Raw genomic sequence first — 20,044 nt, forward strand, 5'->3', positions numbered from 1 at the left:
AGGACCTTTTCTTCTCATGGTGGATGTGATTCTCGAGGCTATTTGTGCAGTAGGGATTAACATGACTAGGTCTTCACTTTCTTAAATAACTATTTTAGTTATTTATTTTTAATTTTTTATTGAATTTTTGCAGTTTTCATACAGTGTAATTTGGTATCTTTTCACTTTCGATTTCACTTAAAGAAAAGAAATAATCTGGTAACCGGGTTCCAAACAGATTTAAACAGCACAGAATCTGGTTCCCAAGCTCTGTGCATTCCTATTTTTCCAAAAAATAGTGATGCCATGCATGACCACGTAGAGGAGCACAAGGTTTGTGAGATGGTGATAGCCCCATCATACAGATAAAAGCGAGAAGGAACAGAATGCAGACTCTGTTTAAGCTAGGTGATCAAGGGAGCAAGTGGGTAAACAGGATTCCTGATCCTCAGTGTGGTTCCTGGGATGTTGCAAAGCCTTTCAATATTTTTGTTTCAGAGAAAGAACAATCTAGTTAACATTTTAGCTCCAGATATTCTAGTTCTAGCAGTGCACATAGGAAGGTGTTGGATCCCTTTATTTTGTAAGGCACTAGCATCAGGAGAGCTTAGATTCCAGCTGTCGGCATGAAACACTTCATATGTTCATATTTAGCTCAGGAATTGCAAAGAGTTTTGTGCCTGGAGACATCTCCCGGGGACGGGGGGCAAGCACAGGGCTCCATCCTGGACAAGGGAGGGAAATCGTAGGCTCAGACCTGCCAGTGCGGCCCAGCCGGGCCCCAGTTATTCAAAGGAAGAGTCAAAGAGGACAGGCCTTCCCGCTCTGCTTAGTTTATGGAGGGCTAGGCGCTGTATTTAGTGAGAATTAAAGTGTATTACAGTACCACATAAAGTGTTTGTTGTATATTTCCTTGAAATGAGTTACCTACTTACAGACCATGATCCCAGACTTCTGCCTCGTGCCCGAATGCATATGCATTTGTAATTTAACGAAACTAATGACTTGAATTCAGTGCTAATGGTAGAGTTGACCTGTTAGGATGGCACCCAGCTAGAAGCAGATTGATTTCCCTAAAAGCCAAGGGAAAAAAGCACTTGTCCCACCCTCCCAACCCGCCCCAATCTCTCAGCTCTTCTAATTGCTGATCCAGCTTAGGTGGCAGTGTTCATGGTGTGCTGTCCAAAGCCTGAACGGAAAGCTGGCTGCTCCTCGGATCCCGAGCTCTACTGGAGTCACAGGCTGCAGAGATGCATCATCTCCCCCGTAGGCTGGCACACTGGAGGGACGCCAGCATCCTCACATGCTGCGTCTGAGAGAACCACTGGGAACCTTGTTAAAATGAGGGTGGTTTTACATGCTTTTCCCACAATAGACCATAAATATGTGAAGTACTATGTGTGATAATTAGTTCTCTTTAACCATACCACATAGCAGATACATACTTAAAATACCATTATTCACCAGAAGTAGATGTGCCTTTTAGTTTTTTCAAAAACAATGTTATGGGGAAAAATGAATTGTTAATCCACTGCAGACACAAACCTACTGACTGGAGTTCAGCCTGTGTTGGAAGTTTCGAACGCCTGTAAGCATTTTGCATAGTCAAACGCAGTACATTACTTAACATAGATTACTTGAATTCTTCATTTCCCTCTTAATGTGACTGATTTATTTAAAATTCAGTTAAGGTTATTATTGTTGTATGAGGAGAGAATTCTCAAGCTACATCACCTCTTTCCCCAAAGCCTCTAAGCATTGCCTTGGTCCACCACAGGAATGATCTAGTCAGAGTAGATGGGGTCTACGTGCCCAGCAGTGACATTCGGCTGCATGTGGAGAAAAGTTCCACCAGTATTTCCAGTACCGTGAGGACTGGAAAACACAGCCCTCTGATTGGTGTGAACTTAGAAGTTGTGTGCATAGGCAGAGAGCTCAGGAGGAAAGCAGCAAGTGTGTCCACACTACCAGAGCTAGGACCGGGTACGGGGAGTCTGATGGGGAATTCGTGAGCAAAGTGCAATGCCACACAACTAATCGCAGCAGACTTCCCGGGCAGCCTGGGCTACATAGCAAGTTCAGGGCAGCCTGGGTTATATGAGACCCTGTTTCAAGAAACAAAACAAGGGAAAAAATATCTCAGATTGTTTCTAGATAATAAAGTAGCACAGCACACATCTGTAATCAATTTATGTTACTTACAAAATCCTGTTATAAGAAATATTTGCTTCCCCCTGTACTTAGCATATTACAATTACTTTCTGTGTATGACTTCCTGTGTATAAAGTCATTTGGTGGGAATTACATTAACTGTGTAGAAAACCATAACCTAGTGACTGAAAAGTTGTAGCATCTATTAAAGTAGGCCAGGCCCATTTAGTTCCTGGCAGTGTGGTTTCACTGCCCCCAGGCCCAGCAGTTAACTTTGCCTTGGGCATAGCCTCTGCCTTCATCCTGATTCAGTGCCATGGACACTTGGCCTTGTTGTTTAGATGTCTAAAAATGACAAAAGGTAGACCAGTTTTCCTGAGCGATAAATAAAATAACAAATAATTAGCTCAGAGGCCAGACTAATAGAAATGGAGATAATTACTAATAGATCTATGGCATAATTCACGCAACAGATTTTTTTAACATTTTAAAAAATGATGACATATTGAAGTTCTCTGTAAGAGGTGTTATGATGCTCTCTAAAAGACTGTAGCAGCTGATCCATGGTAAATAAGGGGTTTTCCATTACATCTATCATTTCTTTTTATTGGAAAATGATTTGAAATTTCAAAATATATCAAGAACGGGAAATTTTCATTTGCAGCATCATGTCAAGTACAGCGCCCTAATTCAGTTCCCACCATTTAGCACAAGGTGCTTCTGCTGTGCATCTGTCAGTGACTTCCTGTCAGGTGCTGGAAGGAGTGTGTTTTATAGCAAAGCCTTTGTGTACTGTAATTCTTTTTATGTTTTTTTTTTTTACATGAATGCGAACGTGTGAATCAGACCTTGTATTGGCCTCTTCTTTCTTCCACAGAGCATTAAGAAGAAGAATACAAACAAGCAGGAGATGGGCACCTACCTGAGGTTCATCGTCTCCCGCATGAAGGAGCGGGTGAGTCCTGCTGAGCTTCCCAGCCTCTCCCCAGCAGGCTTTGCTGCGGGTCTTTCTTCCACCATGAGCAGCCAAGAGTCAGTACATGTGAATGTCATAGTGCAAAGTGAGGGAGCTGCTGCCGCTAGCCTTCATTTTGGCCTGGTTTGGTTTCCTCAACACAGGGCCTGCCATTGACTTGAGTTTGTAGTCCTCCTGCCCCAGCCTTCTGAGAGCTGGAATCTCAGGCCTGTACCACCAAATCTGCATCCTATTGTGTTTGTTTCCTCCGATAAATGGTTCTGTGTTAGGCTAGATTTTGCTTTTTGTTTTGTCTTTTTTACATAAGCATTTTATTAATTGCATTAGATTAAGCCAGGCGTGGTGGCACATTCCTTTAATCCCAGCACTGGGGAGGCAGAGGCAGGCGGATCTCTTGTGAGTTCAAGGCCAGACTGGGCTATATAGTGAGTTCCAGGACAGCTGGGGCTACAGGGAGACCCAGTCTCAAAAGACCAAAAAAAAAAAAAAACCCACATTTTGATTAAATTTCTCAAAAGGAACACTTCATTGGTTATTGCAATTTTAAATTAAATAGCATTTCTTTCTTTTGAAACCTTAAGGAATGCCACATTAAACTGTGGCAACTTCCCAGTAACTTTTAAAATACTTCTTGGAAGGTTTTTTTTTACAGATAGAAAATACTGTGACTTTTAAGGATTGATGTTTTATGGGTTTCTTTGTGTCTTAACAACTTTCTAGGCCATAGATCTTAATAAAAAGGGAAAGGACAGTAAGCATCCGATGTACAGGAGGCTGGTACATTCAGCTGTGGACGTCCCCACCATACAAGAGGTAAATGGACTCCTTTTTTTCCACTTCATATGTTTTGAACTGCCAGGCTAAGGATGAGCAGCAGCACGCAGCAGTGATGGCTGCTACTCCGTCCCGTGCATTTTCTCTGCTTCTTTTCTGACTGAAGCATTTGTACTTAAGTTTCACACACTCCAGTGCAAAATTTAAAAGGCCTGGTGTTAAACAACTTGTAGCTACTTGATATTTGTTGATTATGGAAAATGTGTTCTAGCCTGGGCAGTTTAACATTGTGCATGTAGGTACTTATTTCTGAGCATGGCTTTCTAGTTTTGACAGAAACTAGTGCTCGGGACTTTCTCTTAGCTAAAACTTAGGACATAGCATGGATTTGGAGTGTTGGGAAACCACAAAAGGAAGAAAATGAGGGTTGTAGCTACAGAAAGTATTCTTAAAGCTCTTCACATTGCCTGCTATAGCTCAGGCATTTTAATGTATTTGCCGATTGCCAATCTTAAATTACAGCAGAGTCCAGTGGAAAATGCAGACATGTTGCTGGTCAGGATTACTGAGTTACTAATGTTGCATTTCTTGTGCTGTGCCAAAATTTTTAAATCTTGTGGTTGGCCATAATAGTCTGTAAGGAAACCTTAGGACCAGTGGAGAGCTGTCTTAGGAGTGTCTTAATGCCCTCCTGAGCTGAGGACTCTGGCTGGGTCACATCAGTACAAGAAAGGATTAAGCCACTTCGCTGCTTCAAAATGGCCACAGACCCTAGAACAGAAGCAACAAACTTAGATTTTGTCTGGGCTCCTTGTCCTACACTGTTGGACCTGTTGAGGCTGAAGTCGCCTCACCCCTTCCCATCCCTACCCCCCTGCTCAGGGGGTTCCTTCCTGTCGACTCCTCCAAGATCGCACTGCATCACCTTTCCTATGAAGGCTCCCTGATTCTTCTAGACTCATCCTTAAAACAAGGACTGGCACTAGCTGGGTTAATGAGTATTTGGCCTTGTGTTTAGTAGCAAGTACTAACTGAACAAAAGTCCTGTAACAAAACTTAATAAGACAGGATTTTTATAACTTTTTCAGTTCATAATCCAGTTTAAAATCTGAAGTATGAGCCATGATTTAGAGCAAAACTCAAGGCAAAGTGCTTTGGGAGTGCTGGAGGGAAGGTCTCAGCCTAGGGCAGCTCCTGAGCGGCACCAGGACCGGTTTTACCCTAGCCCAACAGAGGCGGCAATGCCAGAGGGAATCCGGTGTCTGATCTGGCAGGTACCCTGCAGGCCAGTAGTGCCCTATGGGATGCAGGTAAGCCCACTGGGGAGAATCTGGGAGCCTTCACCACGGAGGGCAGTTGAACTAGGATTAGAACAGGAGAGAAGCTACTTGAGCAAGTGGAGCGGGCACATGGGATCTCAAGTGTTCTGTAGGGGCCTTGGTTTCCTAGCTGTTTCCAAGTAACATGGTTATTTGAACACTTGAGCAGTTTGGCCCCCTTTCCTGAGGAAAGAAACCCTTCAAAATCCCTCTGTAATCCTTGCCTTTGGCAAAGCAAGCTACAGAGAGTGCCTTGAGGAAGTCTGCGTCACACTAATAGGAGGAACCTTGCATTGCCTTCATGTGTCGAGGAGCTCCTGACGCTACTGCTGAGCTAGTGCTTTAGGCCACCTCAGAACCACAAACAGCCGGGTAGTTTGGTGACTCACCTAGACTAACACTTCTGTTTTTCAGTCTTTCTCTGGCTGTTAGGAACAGCAGGCGTGTAGTTCTGTCTCCTTGAAGCATTCATTGGCCAAGCTCAGAGCTGCCACCGAGGCTGCAGATGCAATCGCTCAGTCAGTCCACTGTGGCTGACGAGGCTCCGATCTGCCACACCGGTGTCAGTAGTGCTGCCTGGCCATCAGTTGTGGGCACAGCTACAGATGTGAATCATCTGAAAGAGTTGTCGTGAGTATGGCCAGACAGATGCCACTCATGTTTGTGCTTTTGTCTTTTGCCCTCTGCAGAAAGTAAATGAGGGGAAGTACCGGAGTTACGAAGAATTCAAAGCTGACGCGCAGCTGCTTCTCCACAACACAGTGATTTTCTACGGAGGTTGAATACTTCTTCTCTTTTGTGTGCATTGGAAATTCCATGTTGAAGATGCCTTTCACATTATTATAAGTAATAATGTTAGAATTTAAATTTATGGCTGCTTGGTGATGTAGCTTACAGAGGTGACTGACTGCAAGGAAAACTGATGAAAATATATTCTTTTTGTGGTTTGTTTTTCTTTTATGCTGATGGGGATCAACCCAGAGCCTTGTGCATGCTAGGGAAGCACTGTACCACAGAGCTGTGCCCCTAGCAAAATGTCTTCCCATAGTTTCAAATGGATTCACCATAGCTTTTCTAAGCTTTCCAATCCTGATACGTTCCCACTGTCTCTCATCTTAAAAGGAAGGAAGTTGCTCTACTTTTAGAGAATCAGTGATTGTGTTAAATGTAAAATAAAACTTGCCTGTAGAATGTGTTGTGCAGCCTGAACTTTATGTAAAATATGTTCTTGGAGCTGGGCGTGGTGGCGCACGTCTGTAGTCCCAGCACCTGGGAGGCAGAGGCAGGCGGATCTCTGTGAGTTCAAGGCCAGCCTGGTCTACACAGTGAGTTCCAGGACAGCTGGGGCTGCAGGGAGACCCTGCTTCAAAAAGACAAAAAAAAAAAAAAAAGTCCTTGGAACTGTGTGCATCTGCTTTTGCCTAGCTGAAAGCACATAAGGTGCTTGACTTTGGTGATCTTAGTTTCTAGATGAGTAACTATAGGCTGTGTTTGTCTCTAACTACAGCAGACAGTGAGCAGGCAGACATCGCGCGGATGTTGTACAAAGACACATGCCACGAGGTACTTACATGCCCAAGAACCAACCTTTGCTACAATCCAAATATATTTGAGGCTTTTATCTTGTTCCTATATTTTAATTATGGTGTTTCCTTTTAATGTAATTAGATTTTTCATGTTTGACATACATGGGAAGTAAGTAAATATTTCTGGTAAAACTGATCAAAGAGAAATGATGGGAGGGTTAGTTACTTCAAGTAACCAATGCAGTTGGTGAGATGGTAAAGCTTATGAGTGTGCTGCACAGGCAGTGCTGGTCACACTTTGATGAGTCACACTTGGCTCCCCGTAGCAAAAAAAAAAAAAAAAAAAAAAAGAGAGAGTCAAAAGAGCAAAGTTTCTATTCATCCAATAAGTGAAATATGTAGTCTTTCATATTCAGAACATCTACAACTCTATTGTCTTTGTAAAGTCCTCATATGTTTTATTTCCTCAGTTCATTTCAAATTTGACTCTAGCTTTTTTAGTCATTAAATACTTATAGAAGGAAGGAAGACAGAAAGACAGATAGGCTCTGGTGATCAGCGTAGGCTCCCTGTGTGGGGGGCTGTCTTCTGAAAAGAGAGACTGGTGAACAGAAACAGACAACATGTCTTTATAAGTTACAGAGAGAATATCATACAGGCAGGGGACTGAAATGGAGGCAACACAGAGTGCGGACCACCGTGGTCCTTGGGCCCTCCACATGCTGGTCAGGAAACCCCTTCTGAAGACATGCTGTAGTGCAGGTGCCGACTGGGCGTGGGGGAGCGGGGCAGTCAGAGTCCAGCCTGCCAGGCTGCTTCAGCCTCTTGTCTTGGTGACAGGACCTTCTAGAAGGACAGACAGATTTGTCACTAAGCTTAGTAGATGGCATGCACTGAAGGCTGCCCAGAGGAGCATGCCAACCGCCGTCGCTGTTGTGTGCTGTCTGGGCCAGTGTGTCCTCTGGAGGCTGAACAGCTGCTTTGTTTTTCAGCTGGACGAACTGCAGCTCTGCAAGAACTGCTTCTACCTGTCAAATGCTCGTCCTGACAACTGGTTCTGCTATCCTTGTGTACGTGAGATTCCATGATTTACCTTAGTTCCTGGTTCTATAAAGATCATACGACTTCTGAAATATTTCTTTATATCATCGTCTATGTGGTTTTAATATGAACAACTGTGATCATTGTACAGTTCTGAACTGTAAACAGCGTTTCAGTAAGATTGAGCATTGGGCCCCTGAGGACAGTATAGTGAATTTTTACTTTTCCTCCTTTTTAACAAGAAGTCTGTGGCTTTGCATATGTCTGTAGCTCCTTCATTTCCTTAAATGACTAGAGAGCCTCTGAGTATTTTGAGGGCAGCTTCATTGACACTGGCATTAGATGGTCTCAGGAGACCTTACTGTGCATATCTTGCCTGAGGAACCCTGGAAGATGGAGGCCTGTGATTCCATAGGCTTGGGCAGGGCCTGAACAACTCCCTATCTCACAAACCCCAGGTGTTGCTTGCCCTGAAGCAAGCCAGGGCATTGTGTTTGCTGCTGCTGTCCACAGGCCCCTGGCTTTATCCCAGTCCTCCCTCTCCTAGGAAGTAGTTCACGTCTACTCTTCCTTAAGCAGATAAATTTTGGGCATTCTTCTGATAGTGAAAGAACTGTTATCCGAATGGATTATATTTTATTTAATCCACACTATTTTACTTAAATGCTTTAAAAGAAATGCATTTCATTTTCAGATACCTAATCATGAGCTAGTTTGGGCTAAAATGAAAGGTTTCGGGTTTTGGCCAGCCAAAGTCATGCAGAAAGAAGACAATCAAGTTGACGTTCGCTTCTTTGGCCACCACCACCAGAGGTAACTTAGTGCACAGTGACCAGAGCTGTGCATGCAGATGTCTGGTAACTGTGCTGCTGGAATGCCAAATTATCTCCCCAATATTGTTGCTAAACAGGACATTTTCGATGGGCTGCTGACCTTCAGACTCAAAGCAGACTCTGCTGAGATCAAATCCATTGTGCAGGGGTAGGGTCCTCATAGGCGCCCACTTCACATTGAAAAAAAAAGTAGGAACCATTGAACTATAACATTATTTTGCATGCCTCATAAAGAGATGACAGCCTCTAGCACGATAAAATTACAAAACTGCGTTCACCACGAATGAAAGCCCTGATGCTCCTGAACACTGAAACCTAGGAAGTGTAAGTGTTGTCGTAGTAGTGCCGTCACCATCACTACTGATCCAGAAAGGGAACACGCTTTGTGAAGGGTGACTGGATGGGGTTAGTGAGTTCAATGATAAAGCCAGACAAGGTTTCCACTCAGTGCCCATCTCACAGAGACAGATGTGAATACCTTAAATTCTGTGCTCTCTCACATAGAGACTTATGGCAAGAAACATTAGTGACAGAATGTACAAATTCAATCCAACGTGCTCCTTGTAGCTTATGACTGAGTGGGAAGTTTCAGCATTCCTTTGGAAGTGCATCATATTCAGTTGGTTTTGGCTCACACCCACAGTCAGTGAGGCACCGCGCACGAGCAGTGGGTTGGAACTGCACCTGTCCTCCTGTCCTGCCCTTCCTGCCCCTGCTGTCTTCTTTGAGGCTCTGAGCCTGTAGTGCCCACCTCCTGAGCTTTGATAAGGAGAAGCACAGCACCTGGTGTGAGTGATCCTCAGCACATGCAACTATATAAAGAAGAGGAGGCAGGGCGTTTAAAAAGTTTCTGTAAATAAGCAAAATTCTACTTAAATGATTTAGATAGATGGGACTCTGGGACTTTATACTTTAAAAGAAATCTGCTTGGAGCAGAAGAGATGGCTTAGCGGTTAAGAGCACTGGCTGCTCTTATAGAAGACCCAGGTTTCCTTCCCAGCACCCACATGGTGGCTAACAACCATCTGTCTGTAGCTCCAGTTTTAGGGGATCCAGTGCCCTCATCTGTCCTCTGTAGGCATTGCACAACATGGGTGCACTTACACACATGCAGGCAAAAGACTCATACATAAATAAAAAAAATAAGAAGAAAATATATCTGCTGTTCCACTGTATTATACAGAATCATTATTCTGGGCACAGTATGATTAGACTAATAAGGTATTTGGAGTGAATGCTTTGTTCGGACACAACAATTATATAAGAATATTTGATGTTTTGAAAATATTATATAGTCATGAATCAAGCACCAGGAATATTGCTATAAGGCACTAGGTCTAAGTTCTGATGTGATGTTCTTTTGCTAGCACATCATATTTCATATAGGAGGGAGACAAAGAATTCGACAGATAAACAATTTTAGATCAGCTCCTTCTGGACTTGGGTTCTTGTGGTCTGAGGGCTGAGACAGCCACTGCTTTACCCTGGAGAGCAGCTTCCGTGGGTGTTTATAGATCACAGAGTTTTGCCTTGCTGAGAAATGGCAGTTTCCCTAAGGCATCCAGACCTTTTTGCTGTGTTTTGCTGGAGGATAGGATGGCCCAGGTCAGGAGCCAGCCCAAAAGAAGCTTAGTGCAGACTCAGAATTATGTTACATCTTTATAATACTTTAAGTTGTGGGATGTCTGTTTGCACTTTTTATTTTACCTCAAAGAGTGTGCTCAGGGATAGTTTATAAAACTGAAATCTATGTGTAGAAACGGCAGGAAGAACACGGAGATGTACTCTGAGCTGTGTTGAGAGTGCAGGGTGAAGAGAAGCCTCATAGTTCACCCCTGCACTGCTTGTAACAGAACCCTTGGTGAAGTCGCATATTTGAAAACTGAGCCAAGAGCACTTTTGCTGACTGCCTAGTGTATGACAGGAACTCATGACTTATGTGCTGTCAGTTTTCATCTGATTCAGAATCTCACAGTAGAGAACTCTTCCACAGCATTCAGACCTGCCAGCCTGTACCATCATGCCACATGCCACGACGTGGAGGCAGTGTTTATAAATAATGCTACACAGGTGCCCGTGGAGCCAAGTTAGCTAATACAGACTCGAACAGTATTGCTGTCTTTGATGTGCTTTTAAATTAGGAAGCACATAGCTTATCTTGAACAGACCAGCATTCTTTGTGGCTAAAGCACATGTGGGCACAGTTCTAGGGGATCCCTCAGAACAGCCCGGTATTCCTGGAACTCTACAGTAGAGACTGAGAATGAGAACTACAGTATGCTGTATAGTCACAGAAGGAGAATGGGAATGGGAAATGAGAGAGAGCACCTCTGTATCTGCAGTGATGCAGGTGCCCCATAGCTCTCTGCCTCCCCTGTGTTCACTCTCTGCAGAGTCTCAGCATCTTACTCATTTTGGGGAGACCAAACACAAAAGGAGTGCTCTGGCCTGTTCCTTGTTCCCCGCATCCTGGGCCACACTCCCCTCACACTGCACAGTATTATAGTTCCCTCTCATTTCTCTCTAGTTTAGTCACAAGACTCGTAAAGTCAGAAGAGCTGATGCTTCACTGAGCTCCAGCCATCAGACTGTTTCTCCTGAGCCTCTGGTGGGCAGCATACCCCCCAGCTGTTTGGTGAGGGAAGCCTGGCTTGGCTGTGCTCCATGGGGCCCCCTTTGCTGCAGCAGATCCTGCAGTGATTCAAATCTAGTCAAGGGATGAGCACCTGGGCTAAGTTCCTGGAGTCTGTGCACCCTTCCTTGAGAGTTCCAAATCAAGTTTTCCATTCTGCATTTCTGAATCTCCAGTGCATATAGGTCAGAGGGGCCAAGTGCTTTGCCGTGAAATGATCCAAGCCCATCTCCCTGTATTAATCTCATGTATCTAATGTAGAGGGGTATGGCAGAAATAGAGCTAACACTGACACCTGAGATGTGTATCAAATAAAGCTGTGGGCATTCTGAAATGACTCTGTAGGGTGATCAGTTACAACTGGATGATCCAGCTAGCTTCCTTCACTCAAAACAATACACTACTTTTCAGAGTCTGAAGAGAAGAGAGATGAACTGTGACAGGCTCAACTGATCGTGGTAGTTACTTTTCTGTTGCTGTGATAAACAGCATACTCAGGGCCACTTATAGAAGGAAGAGTTTATTGGGCTTACTGTTGGGGGGTGGGGCAGGGGCAGCCAGAGCAGAAAGCTGAGAGCTCACACCTTCAAGCAGGGCCATGAAGCAGAGAGTGAGCGGGAAGTGGGACAGGGCTCAAAGCTCACCCTCAGTAATGTGTCTCCTCCAACATGGCCTCACCTCCTAACCTCTGCAAACAGTGTCCCCAAGTGTGAGCACATGTTCAGATGTGAGCCTGTAGGGACATTGCTCATCCAGACCCACACTGCTTAGAAAAATAGTGAGGGCACTGGAGAGGTGGCATGGTGGTAAGAGCCCTGACTGCTCGATTCCTAGCACCAACATGGTGGCTAGCAACATTCCATAACTCCAGTTCCAGGGGATCATATACCCTCTTCTGACCTTTGCAGGCATTGCATGACACAGGTGCGCATACATCCATGCAGGCAATACACCCACACACATAAAAATAATTTTAAAATTTTCAAAAAAGGGTCAGGGTAAGAATAATAAATAATAATGAGCAAGTTGAAACAGACATGAATCACTCCAGTTCTAGAAGTCTAATGGCAGAAAAACAGAAAAATTCCTCACCTGTCATCTGTTGGTGAAGTTTCTCAGACCTTAAGTGTCAGCCTGAGTATGTCAGAGCTGCTGTAGATTTACCACAGGCTGAGGGTCCTCAGCACTCTGAGAGCCCTTACCACCACTGTGGGTGCTTCTGACCCAGTGCTTCTAACCTTACCATCAAATGCTTCCTGCAGGGCCTGGATTCCTTCTGAAAACATTCAGGATATCACAGTCAATGTTCACCGACTGCATGTGAAGCGTAGTATGGGTTGGAAAAAGGCCTGCGACGAACTGGAACTGCATCAGCGTTTCCTCCGTGAAGGAAGATTCTGGAAGTCTAAAAACGAGGACCGAGGTGAGGAAGAGGCAGAATCCAGTATCTCCTCTACCAGCAATGAACAGGTGAGTTTTGTCCGGTGAGACAAGCAGGTGAGTGGTGTCCTGGGGAGGAGGGTCCTGTAATTCTTATCTTTAAATGTGGAAGTTTCTGTACAATCCTCACTGTAATAAAGAGGTTTTGACATTTATTCTTTCCCTTTCATACAAACATTTGTAAAGAGTTCTTCAGAAGTAACCTAACCTATTGCAGAGGTGTGAGTAGGTCTAAGCGTTAAGGGCTTGGAGCCTGACTCGGCTGGCCGGTGGGAAGTCAGGAAGTGCACAGCTGCTGCTGTTGGCTCCTGGGCTCCTTCCCACACCGGTTGGGGGCGGATAGCTGCTGATTGGATGCAAGGACTCAAGTCTCTCTTGTGGGTCTACTACAAGTATTTTCACGTCGAGCTATCTCATGCTGTGTGGAATAATAAGATGTTACTTTTATAATGCCAGCAGCTGAAGGTCACTCAAGAGCCACGAGCAAAGAAAGGACGACGGAACCACAGTGTGGAGCCCAAAAAGGAAGTAAGTCGCCCACCTCCCCGTGTCCAGGGGGCAGGTGAGAGAGGAGGGGGCCTCGGAGTGCGGCCAAGACAGCCACATGCTCTCCCTCAAGTCAAGGCCCAGTCTCCTGACTCCTGTCGCTGTGAACTGCTTCTCGCCCGGCACCTGAGCTCACAGTCTCCATCCTCAGTAAGCGGCCCGGAGCAGGGGCGGCTAGTGAACAGGGCATGCTGCAGCCTCCCGCACCCGAGGCTTTCTCGTTATTGAAAACAGCAAGTATCAGTAAATCAGCCACACCAGCCCTTGAACACAAGGAGACTGTGGTTAAGCTCAGTCTTTTACAAGTGTGTAAACTGTGTGTCTTAAAATTATAAATCTTGGTGTATGCCACACATACTCAGTGAGAAGTAGTTTAGGATCTTAGGAAATCTGTTGGTGAATCTAGTCCAAAGAAGTAATTCTAAGTTGTTAATGATCTTATAATTTGTATAACAAAATTCTGTTTATTTTAAAAGTAAGACTTAGCTGGGTGTGGTGGTGTTCGCCTTTAATCCCAGCACTTGGGAGGCAGAGGCAGGCTCTGTGAATTGGAGGCCAGCCTGGTCTCCATAGGGAATCCAGACCAGTTTGGGCTACAGGGAGACCCTGTCTCAAAAAGACCGAAAAAAAAAAAAAAAAAAAAAAGAAAAAGTAAGATTGACCCACCGTATTTCTATGAGATGAAATTGTAAATGAAGTTTCTGTTTACAATTATTATACCTATTAATTGCATAATTTTTCATTCACTGTTTGATTTTGGGAGGATTTGTCGAATTGTAGTAAAGTAGAACATAGCATTTTAATTACCTGCTAAAAAGCAGCAGTTACTAGCTGTTGTGTGTGTGTGTGAATAGTATCCTGACAAGGTTGAACTTTTCTGCCCTCTTTGCTTCTTCACAATTTAGGAACCAGAGCCAGAAACAGAAGCAGTAAGTTCGAGCCAGGAAATCCCCACAATGCCTCAGCCGACCGAGAAGGTGTCGGTGTCCACCCAGACCAAGAAGTTAAGTGCCTCTTCCCCAAGAATGCTGCATCGGAGCACCCAGACCACTGGCGACGGCGTCTGCCAAAGCATGTGCCACGACAAGTACACCAAGATTTTCAATGACTTCAAAGACCGGATGAAGTCGGACCACAAGCGAGAGACAGAGAGAGTTGTCCGAGAAGCTCTGGAGAAGGTAAGGCTGGCCATCGCTGGGGCGCTGTGGAGCCTGGCCTGTCCTCGTAGCTTAGCTTCTCACTGGGGACAGGTGAGCAGACCGCCCACCCTTGTAGTACCGTGATTGATAACACGGTTCTCTTCAACACGGTCCACACTTGGTGAAATAAAGGGAAAGAGCCTCTTTTCAGCAGAAAGTGCGATAAGTGTTTGCCTGTGGATGATCTGTGTTAATGTCTGTTCATTTCAGCTGCGTTCTGAAATGGAAGAAGAGAAAAGACAAGCTGTCAATAAAGCTGTGGCGAACATGCAGGGTGAGATGGACAGAAAGTGTAAGCAGGTGAAAGAAAAGTGTAAAGAAGAATTCGTGGAAGAAATCAAGAAGCTGGCGGCACAGCACAAACAGCTCATCTCTCAGACCAAGAAGAAGCAGTGGGTAAATAGTGCTGCCTTTCTAAGCCGTTTCTGAAAATGTGCTACGTAGCCTGTGAGCATCAGCATGTGCAGAATTATTCATGGAAGACTGTCAGGTTTTTGCTAATTCTGTGCTTCTTTGAAGTCAGAAGGCTCTGGAGAGCAGGTCCTGTTGCTGGGCACTGCCTGGGGCACCTGGGAAGCTGAGCACCAGTAGTGTGGTGATAGCCTGTTGAGGACGGTCTGTCTCCATCCATGCCCCTGTTGGCTCTAGGAACTGGCCGACTCCCACGCTCACCTGGTGCCTTTCTAGACCGCTACTCCTGCAGGTGCTGCCGGGTAGCCAGTTAGATCCTCAGATGTCCCAGCCCTGACAGTCACTTGAGCCAGTTTTAAAGACCAGTCTTTTCTACATTAGTAATCCTGTCAGTGATTTCCAGGCACACCCGGTAAACCTGACTGAAGTGTGTCTGTGGCCTTTTGCTAAGTCTGCCCTTCCCCAGGATAGAGGTCTCCCCACACGTGCTCTTCCCCAACAGCACCCTAGGAACTAGGGTGGGAGACAGTTCATGGCTTGGTTTCAGTTCGAACGACATTCAGTATAACATTTTAGACCTCATTTTATCTAGCGTACTGTTATGAAGAGGTTCTGTAAATGCGTGTGAAGTGTTCATGAAGAATGAAACAGTAGACACAAACACACTGTGATAGAGACTTGGCCAGGACAGCGTCTCAGCACGTAGAGTGGAAGCCCTTAGAGAGCAGAGCAGATGGGCTCACAGGTGGCGGCAGGATGCCAGATGCCGCATCATGACTGCGGGAAGCTAGAGACAGGTCACTGGCCCTGTGGAGGGGTGTCCCTGAAGTTCACAGAAGAATCAAAGGAGGTGGGAGAGACTAGTCTCAGGGCTGCTGCTTGGCTGCCACGCAGAGGAGTCGGCTCTGTGTTGGCAGTTTCACACTTTTTTTTTTTTTTTTATTGTTTAACGAGTGTGTTGCCTGCATGTATGTGAGTGCACCCATGTCATGCAGTGCTGCGGAGGTCAGAAGAGGGCTTCAGATTCTCCTGGAACTGGAGTTAAGGACAGTTTGTAGCTGCCATGTGGGTGCTGGGAATCGAACCCAGGTGCTCTGCAAAAGCAGTCAGTGCTCTTAACCGCTGGGCCATCTCTCCAGCCCCCTTCACACTTCTTTTTAGACAAGGTATTTGAAGCTCAGGACATTAAATGGTGGTTAAACGCCTAGTGGGTGCTAGGATCGTCCTAAGCCAAGGTCCAGAACCCAGGCTTCCTGCTCCGGCCCTGTCTCTCATCACTGTGAGAAACAGCACAGGGTCACAGGATGCCAGTGCTCCAGATAAGACCAGAACGACATGCTAGAAGCCTGCTGGGAGAGGAGGGAAAGGCCGGGCAGGCACAGCAACAGTGCTGTTTAAAGATGAGGAGCTGAAGATGTGAGGTCAGCTGTCTGAGGTCACGGCCTCTTATTGGCTCAGGCCCAAGCTTCCGGTCCCAAACCCTAAGACTCATCTAAGCAGCTTCCAGAAATAACCGCCTCCCCCCCACCTTTCCAGCACAGACACAACCAAAGCTGCCATGTTAGCATAACAAAACCACACAGAAAATCTTAAAATGCTCATCTTAACAGAGTAAAGCATTCAGTGCAGTCGAGAAGGAAACTGGAAGGTAGAACTTTCACAGAGCCAGGCAGGGCGCAGCCGCCTGGAGTCCGCTGTGCAGTGGCCTCCTCACGTGTCCGCCAGTGCAGCCATCAGCTCCACAGCCCTGCTGCAGACTGAGCCTGGACAGCCCTAGTTTCTTCTCCAGGTGCAATAGACCCACCTCAGTACCAGGGGTTTTGACCATAGCACTTGGGGATCAGGGCTTTTCAGGGTGAGGGCTTTAACAGTGGCAGGCCCATACCCCTAGTAGTGCCCTCCCTAAAGATTGGCAGTCAAAGGCATCTCCAGGGCGCAGTGTGGCTTGCTGGTGGAGTGCTTGCCTGGTGCAGAGGCCTGAGTTCAACCCTCAGCACCACTCACCCCAAAACGTGACTCGCTAGACGTTGTCAAGTAAGATGGGGACGGCTGCCCCAGTGTTGTAGTTCAAGTTCCTAGGGGCCTTGAGGGAGCGGTAGTCTGGTGCTAGGGAGCAGAGTCAGCTGGCGATTAGAATATGGGGAGGAGCTTTGTGAAGAGGAAGGAACTGTGGTGGTGGAGACGGAGGACACAGAGTAGTGGTGGTGGTGGTGGTGGTGGTGGTGGTGGAGGAGACGGAGGACACAGCGTGGTGGTGGTGGAGATGGAGGACACAGGTGCCGGAAGGATCTGCAGACACAATTCAGCTGCCGGGCCTCCCACCGGTTCCTGTCTTCTCCACAGAACACCCGGTGTGGAGGGTCTTGGATGCTAGTGTGCGTTGAGCCGCAGGCTTAGGCGGCCCTTAACCTGTTCACTTCCTTCCTGCAGTGCTACAACTGCGAGGAGGAGGCCATGTACCACTGCTGCTGGAACACGTCCTACTGCTCCATCAAGTGCCAGCAGGAGCACTGGCACGCCGAGCACAAGCGCACCTGCCGCCGCAAAAGATGAAGCCGGCCGACCACGTCCCAGACACAGCGGGTTTTGTTTCCAAGAAGCCAAAAGTGTTTAGAATTTGCTTCCCATTTTGCACCAGCCTTTAAACACTTTTCGTGAAGAAATTTTGCACAGTAGTTTAAGTCTTTCGTTGATGCTCCTCCGGCGTTTTTCAGGGGCTCAAGTAACATCAGTGGAGGGTATTACTTTAAATAAATTTTAATTGAGGATTTGTTGCATTTTCAGCAAATTTTAAAACATTTTTAGGTTTTACAGAGATTTTAACCTTCAAACAACAGATCTTAACAACAACAACAACAACAACAACAGGTGAAATGAGTGAGTTTAACAGAGTGAGAGCAGATCTGAATGTAAGGGCGGCAGAGCACCTGAAGCACGTAGACTACCTGGCCAGGTCCTTCCGCTTGACCTCGCTGAGCTGGTTTGGTGGCGCTCCTCTGGGCGGGCGCTGCTTGCCGGCCACGCTGATTGATTATAGGGAACAGGGTTGACACAGCAGGGCTAGCCCTGCATATTTTTTCTTAAATATTTCCCAATTGTGTTTTCATTATTTCTTTTCAATATATAACTTTTATAACAAATTATTAGCTTTGATCTTGTAGTTTAAAATTGCAGGGAAACTGGGGTGATCTTTTACTGAGCTGGATCTTAGAGAAAAATGAATATTTAAATTTTAAAGTTTGCACATTTCATCTTTGTCCTAACATGAGTGCTTGTAACAAAATCAAGAGCAAAAATAAAAATCAAAAGCCAAAAACTACCTTTCCCCGTAACATGAAATTATAGCTACGGCGTACAGATTTCTTCACTGCGTCCCTCCGCACGCTACCCTAACTGCCTACTCCCGGTGTCTCCTCGTGTGTAAGTCAGTACTCAAAGGAGAGAAAGCACTTAGGTTTCACAGAAGCCGTTATGTTTGTAGGAAAGGGTCATTGCCGACTGATGAACTACATCACTGTACACAGAATGACAAATAATGCATGTTAATTTTCTTGTATTAAAGATGCCGTGATTTGTAAAAAGTCTGTATTTTGCGGAATGTCTGATTAAGAAGCATTACCAATAGGAATGGATCGATAGTTAATGAGTTTTATACATAGATATATAAAAGACAACTGGGACAACTGAAATTACTTTTCTTTAAAACTATCTCACAATTTTTTTTTTTTTCCCCTCAAAGACCTATCATAAACCAAGTCAAATTCCCACTTACCATTTAGTCACTTTTTGGGGTTAGAGAAATAATTTGTAAATATTTATTTAGACCTTTGATATTTATTAAAGCAATTACGATGGAAGTGAAAGAATTGGGAGAAAAGTCTTTTTAAAAGTTTTCTCCGGTCGTCAGGGTCACTCTAAAGACAAAGCATAAGGAAGTCTTCTGTGAAATCCTCCATCCTTCCATGCTGATGCAGATGGTGATGACACAAGGTCACCGACTGACAAGCTACTTCCAGACCTGCACACTCTGTACAGACCGCCCACAGCCACCCCGCATCTGGGCCCCGGGCTGCGCAGTGACCTGGCCTCGCCCCTCCTCGCTGCTGTGACTGCCCTTGCTGTGGCTGTTGGGATAGAGATTTGTAGCCAAGGACACCTGACCTTCTTTGATTGTTTTTCGAGTTTTAAAGCTTCGATCCACCCCTATGAGAGCAAGTTATTGTGGAACTATTTTTGGTGTAGACCATTCCAGAGTGTGTAATACTTAACTGCTAGCTGCATGACAGTGAGGTTCCTCTTACTTTGGCTTCTTTCGTCTCTGTTGACACGGTTGCACATTTCCAAGTTACTACAGTGTGAAAACTGTGTGTTTAAAAAAAACAAAATTAAAAAAGATTGTGGCCTGGTTTTGTAAAAGTTTTAGGTAAAATTACAATTGATTGTTTTAGGAATCATTATTAAAATTTTTCTGCAATCATAAAGCTACATCAAGGTGTTGAGCTTGGCCACTATGCACATTGTAGGTACCCATCGTGGCTGTCCGGTTCTATGATGCATTCTGGCGTTTTGTAAGCTGCTCTGACTAGCAATATATAGATTCATTTAATGTGTTAACATTGGTTAATAAATGTATTTAAAAAAAAAAACAAAACACTGTTGCCTGTAATAAGATACTGCTTTAGTCAGTCTCCTGTACCAAACACAGCCGCACCTGGCAGCTGATTGGGAGCTGTTGGCCCCTCAAAGGGACTATATGAAACCCAGGTGTTACATACCAATTTTCACTTAAAGTTTAAGATGAACTTACAGTTTTCAAAAAAGGAGAGAATGAGTGTTACATAGCAATTCCTGCTGTGGCTGGACCTCCTGCACTGTGTAGAGCTCAGCAAAGACGAGAAGCTGGCCTAGGCTCACCCTGCTTTAGTTCCTTGGGACGGCGGGTAGGTAGGCATTGGTTCACCAGCCTGAGGCTTTAGCACCAACACTAAACATCTTCACTTTATTTTATTGATTTTTTTTTAAGGATTTATTTATATGTGTGTCTAGGATCCTGTATGTATTTGTGTACCATGTGCATGCGTGGTGCCCGCAGAGGCCAGAATAGGGCATCAGATCCCCTGGAACTGGAGTTACAGATGGTTGTTACCCACCATGCAGGTGCTGGAAACCAAACCTAGGTTCTCTGTGAGAGCAGCCAGTGCTCTTAACTACAGAACC

At 45.4% G+C, this 20,044-nt stretch overlaps 1 protein-coding gene across 8 annotated transcripts in view; it reads left to right on the forward strand.

Moving 5' to 3' along the window:
* Zmynd11 (zinc finger MYND-type containing 11) overlaps window positions 1–19,470 on the forward strand; it is a 581,274-nt gene extending 561,804 nt beyond the window's left edge. For 4 of the 8 annotated variants that reach the window (XM_008841329.3, XM_029567468.1, XM_029567469.1 and 1 more), the window contains 11 exons: window positions 3,008–3,085; window positions 3,827–3,919; window positions 5,889–5,976; window positions 6,707–6,762; window positions 7,718–7,795; window positions 8,461–8,579; window positions 12,494–12,701; window positions 13,131–13,367; window positions 14,123–14,395; window positions 14,627–14,812; window positions 17,258–19,191. In XM_008841329.3, coding sequence (XP_008839551.1) covers window positions 3,008–3,085; window positions 3,827–3,919; window positions 5,889–5,976; window positions 6,707–6,762; window positions 7,718–7,795; window positions 8,461–8,579; window positions 12,494–12,701; window positions 13,131–13,367; window positions 14,123–14,395; window positions 14,627–14,812; window positions 17,258–17,380 — 1,539 coding nt within the window. In that variant the 3' untranslated portion in view covers window positions 17,381–19,191. Of the gene's footprint in view, window positions 1–3,007; window positions 3,086–3,826; window positions 3,920–5,888; window positions 5,977–6,706; window positions 6,763–7,717; window positions 7,796–8,460; window positions 8,580–12,493; window positions 12,702–13,127; window positions 13,368–14,122; window positions 14,396–14,626; window positions 14,813–17,257 lie in introns of all 8 variants that reach the window. The other 4 variants (XM_029567473.1, XM_029567474.1, XM_029567470.1 and 1 more) reach the window with 3 other exon arrangements.
* Window positions 19,471–20,044: the final 574 nt, after the last annotated feature.

This window comes from Nannospalax galili, unplaced genomic scaffold (genome assembly GCF_000622305.1).
Source record: "Nannospalax galili isolate Female #2095 unplaced genomic scaffold, S.galili_v1.0 scaffold399, whole genome shotgun sequence".
Lineage (NCBI taxonomy): Eukaryota > Metazoa > Chordata > Mammalia > Rodentia > Spalacidae > Nannospalax > Nannospalax galili.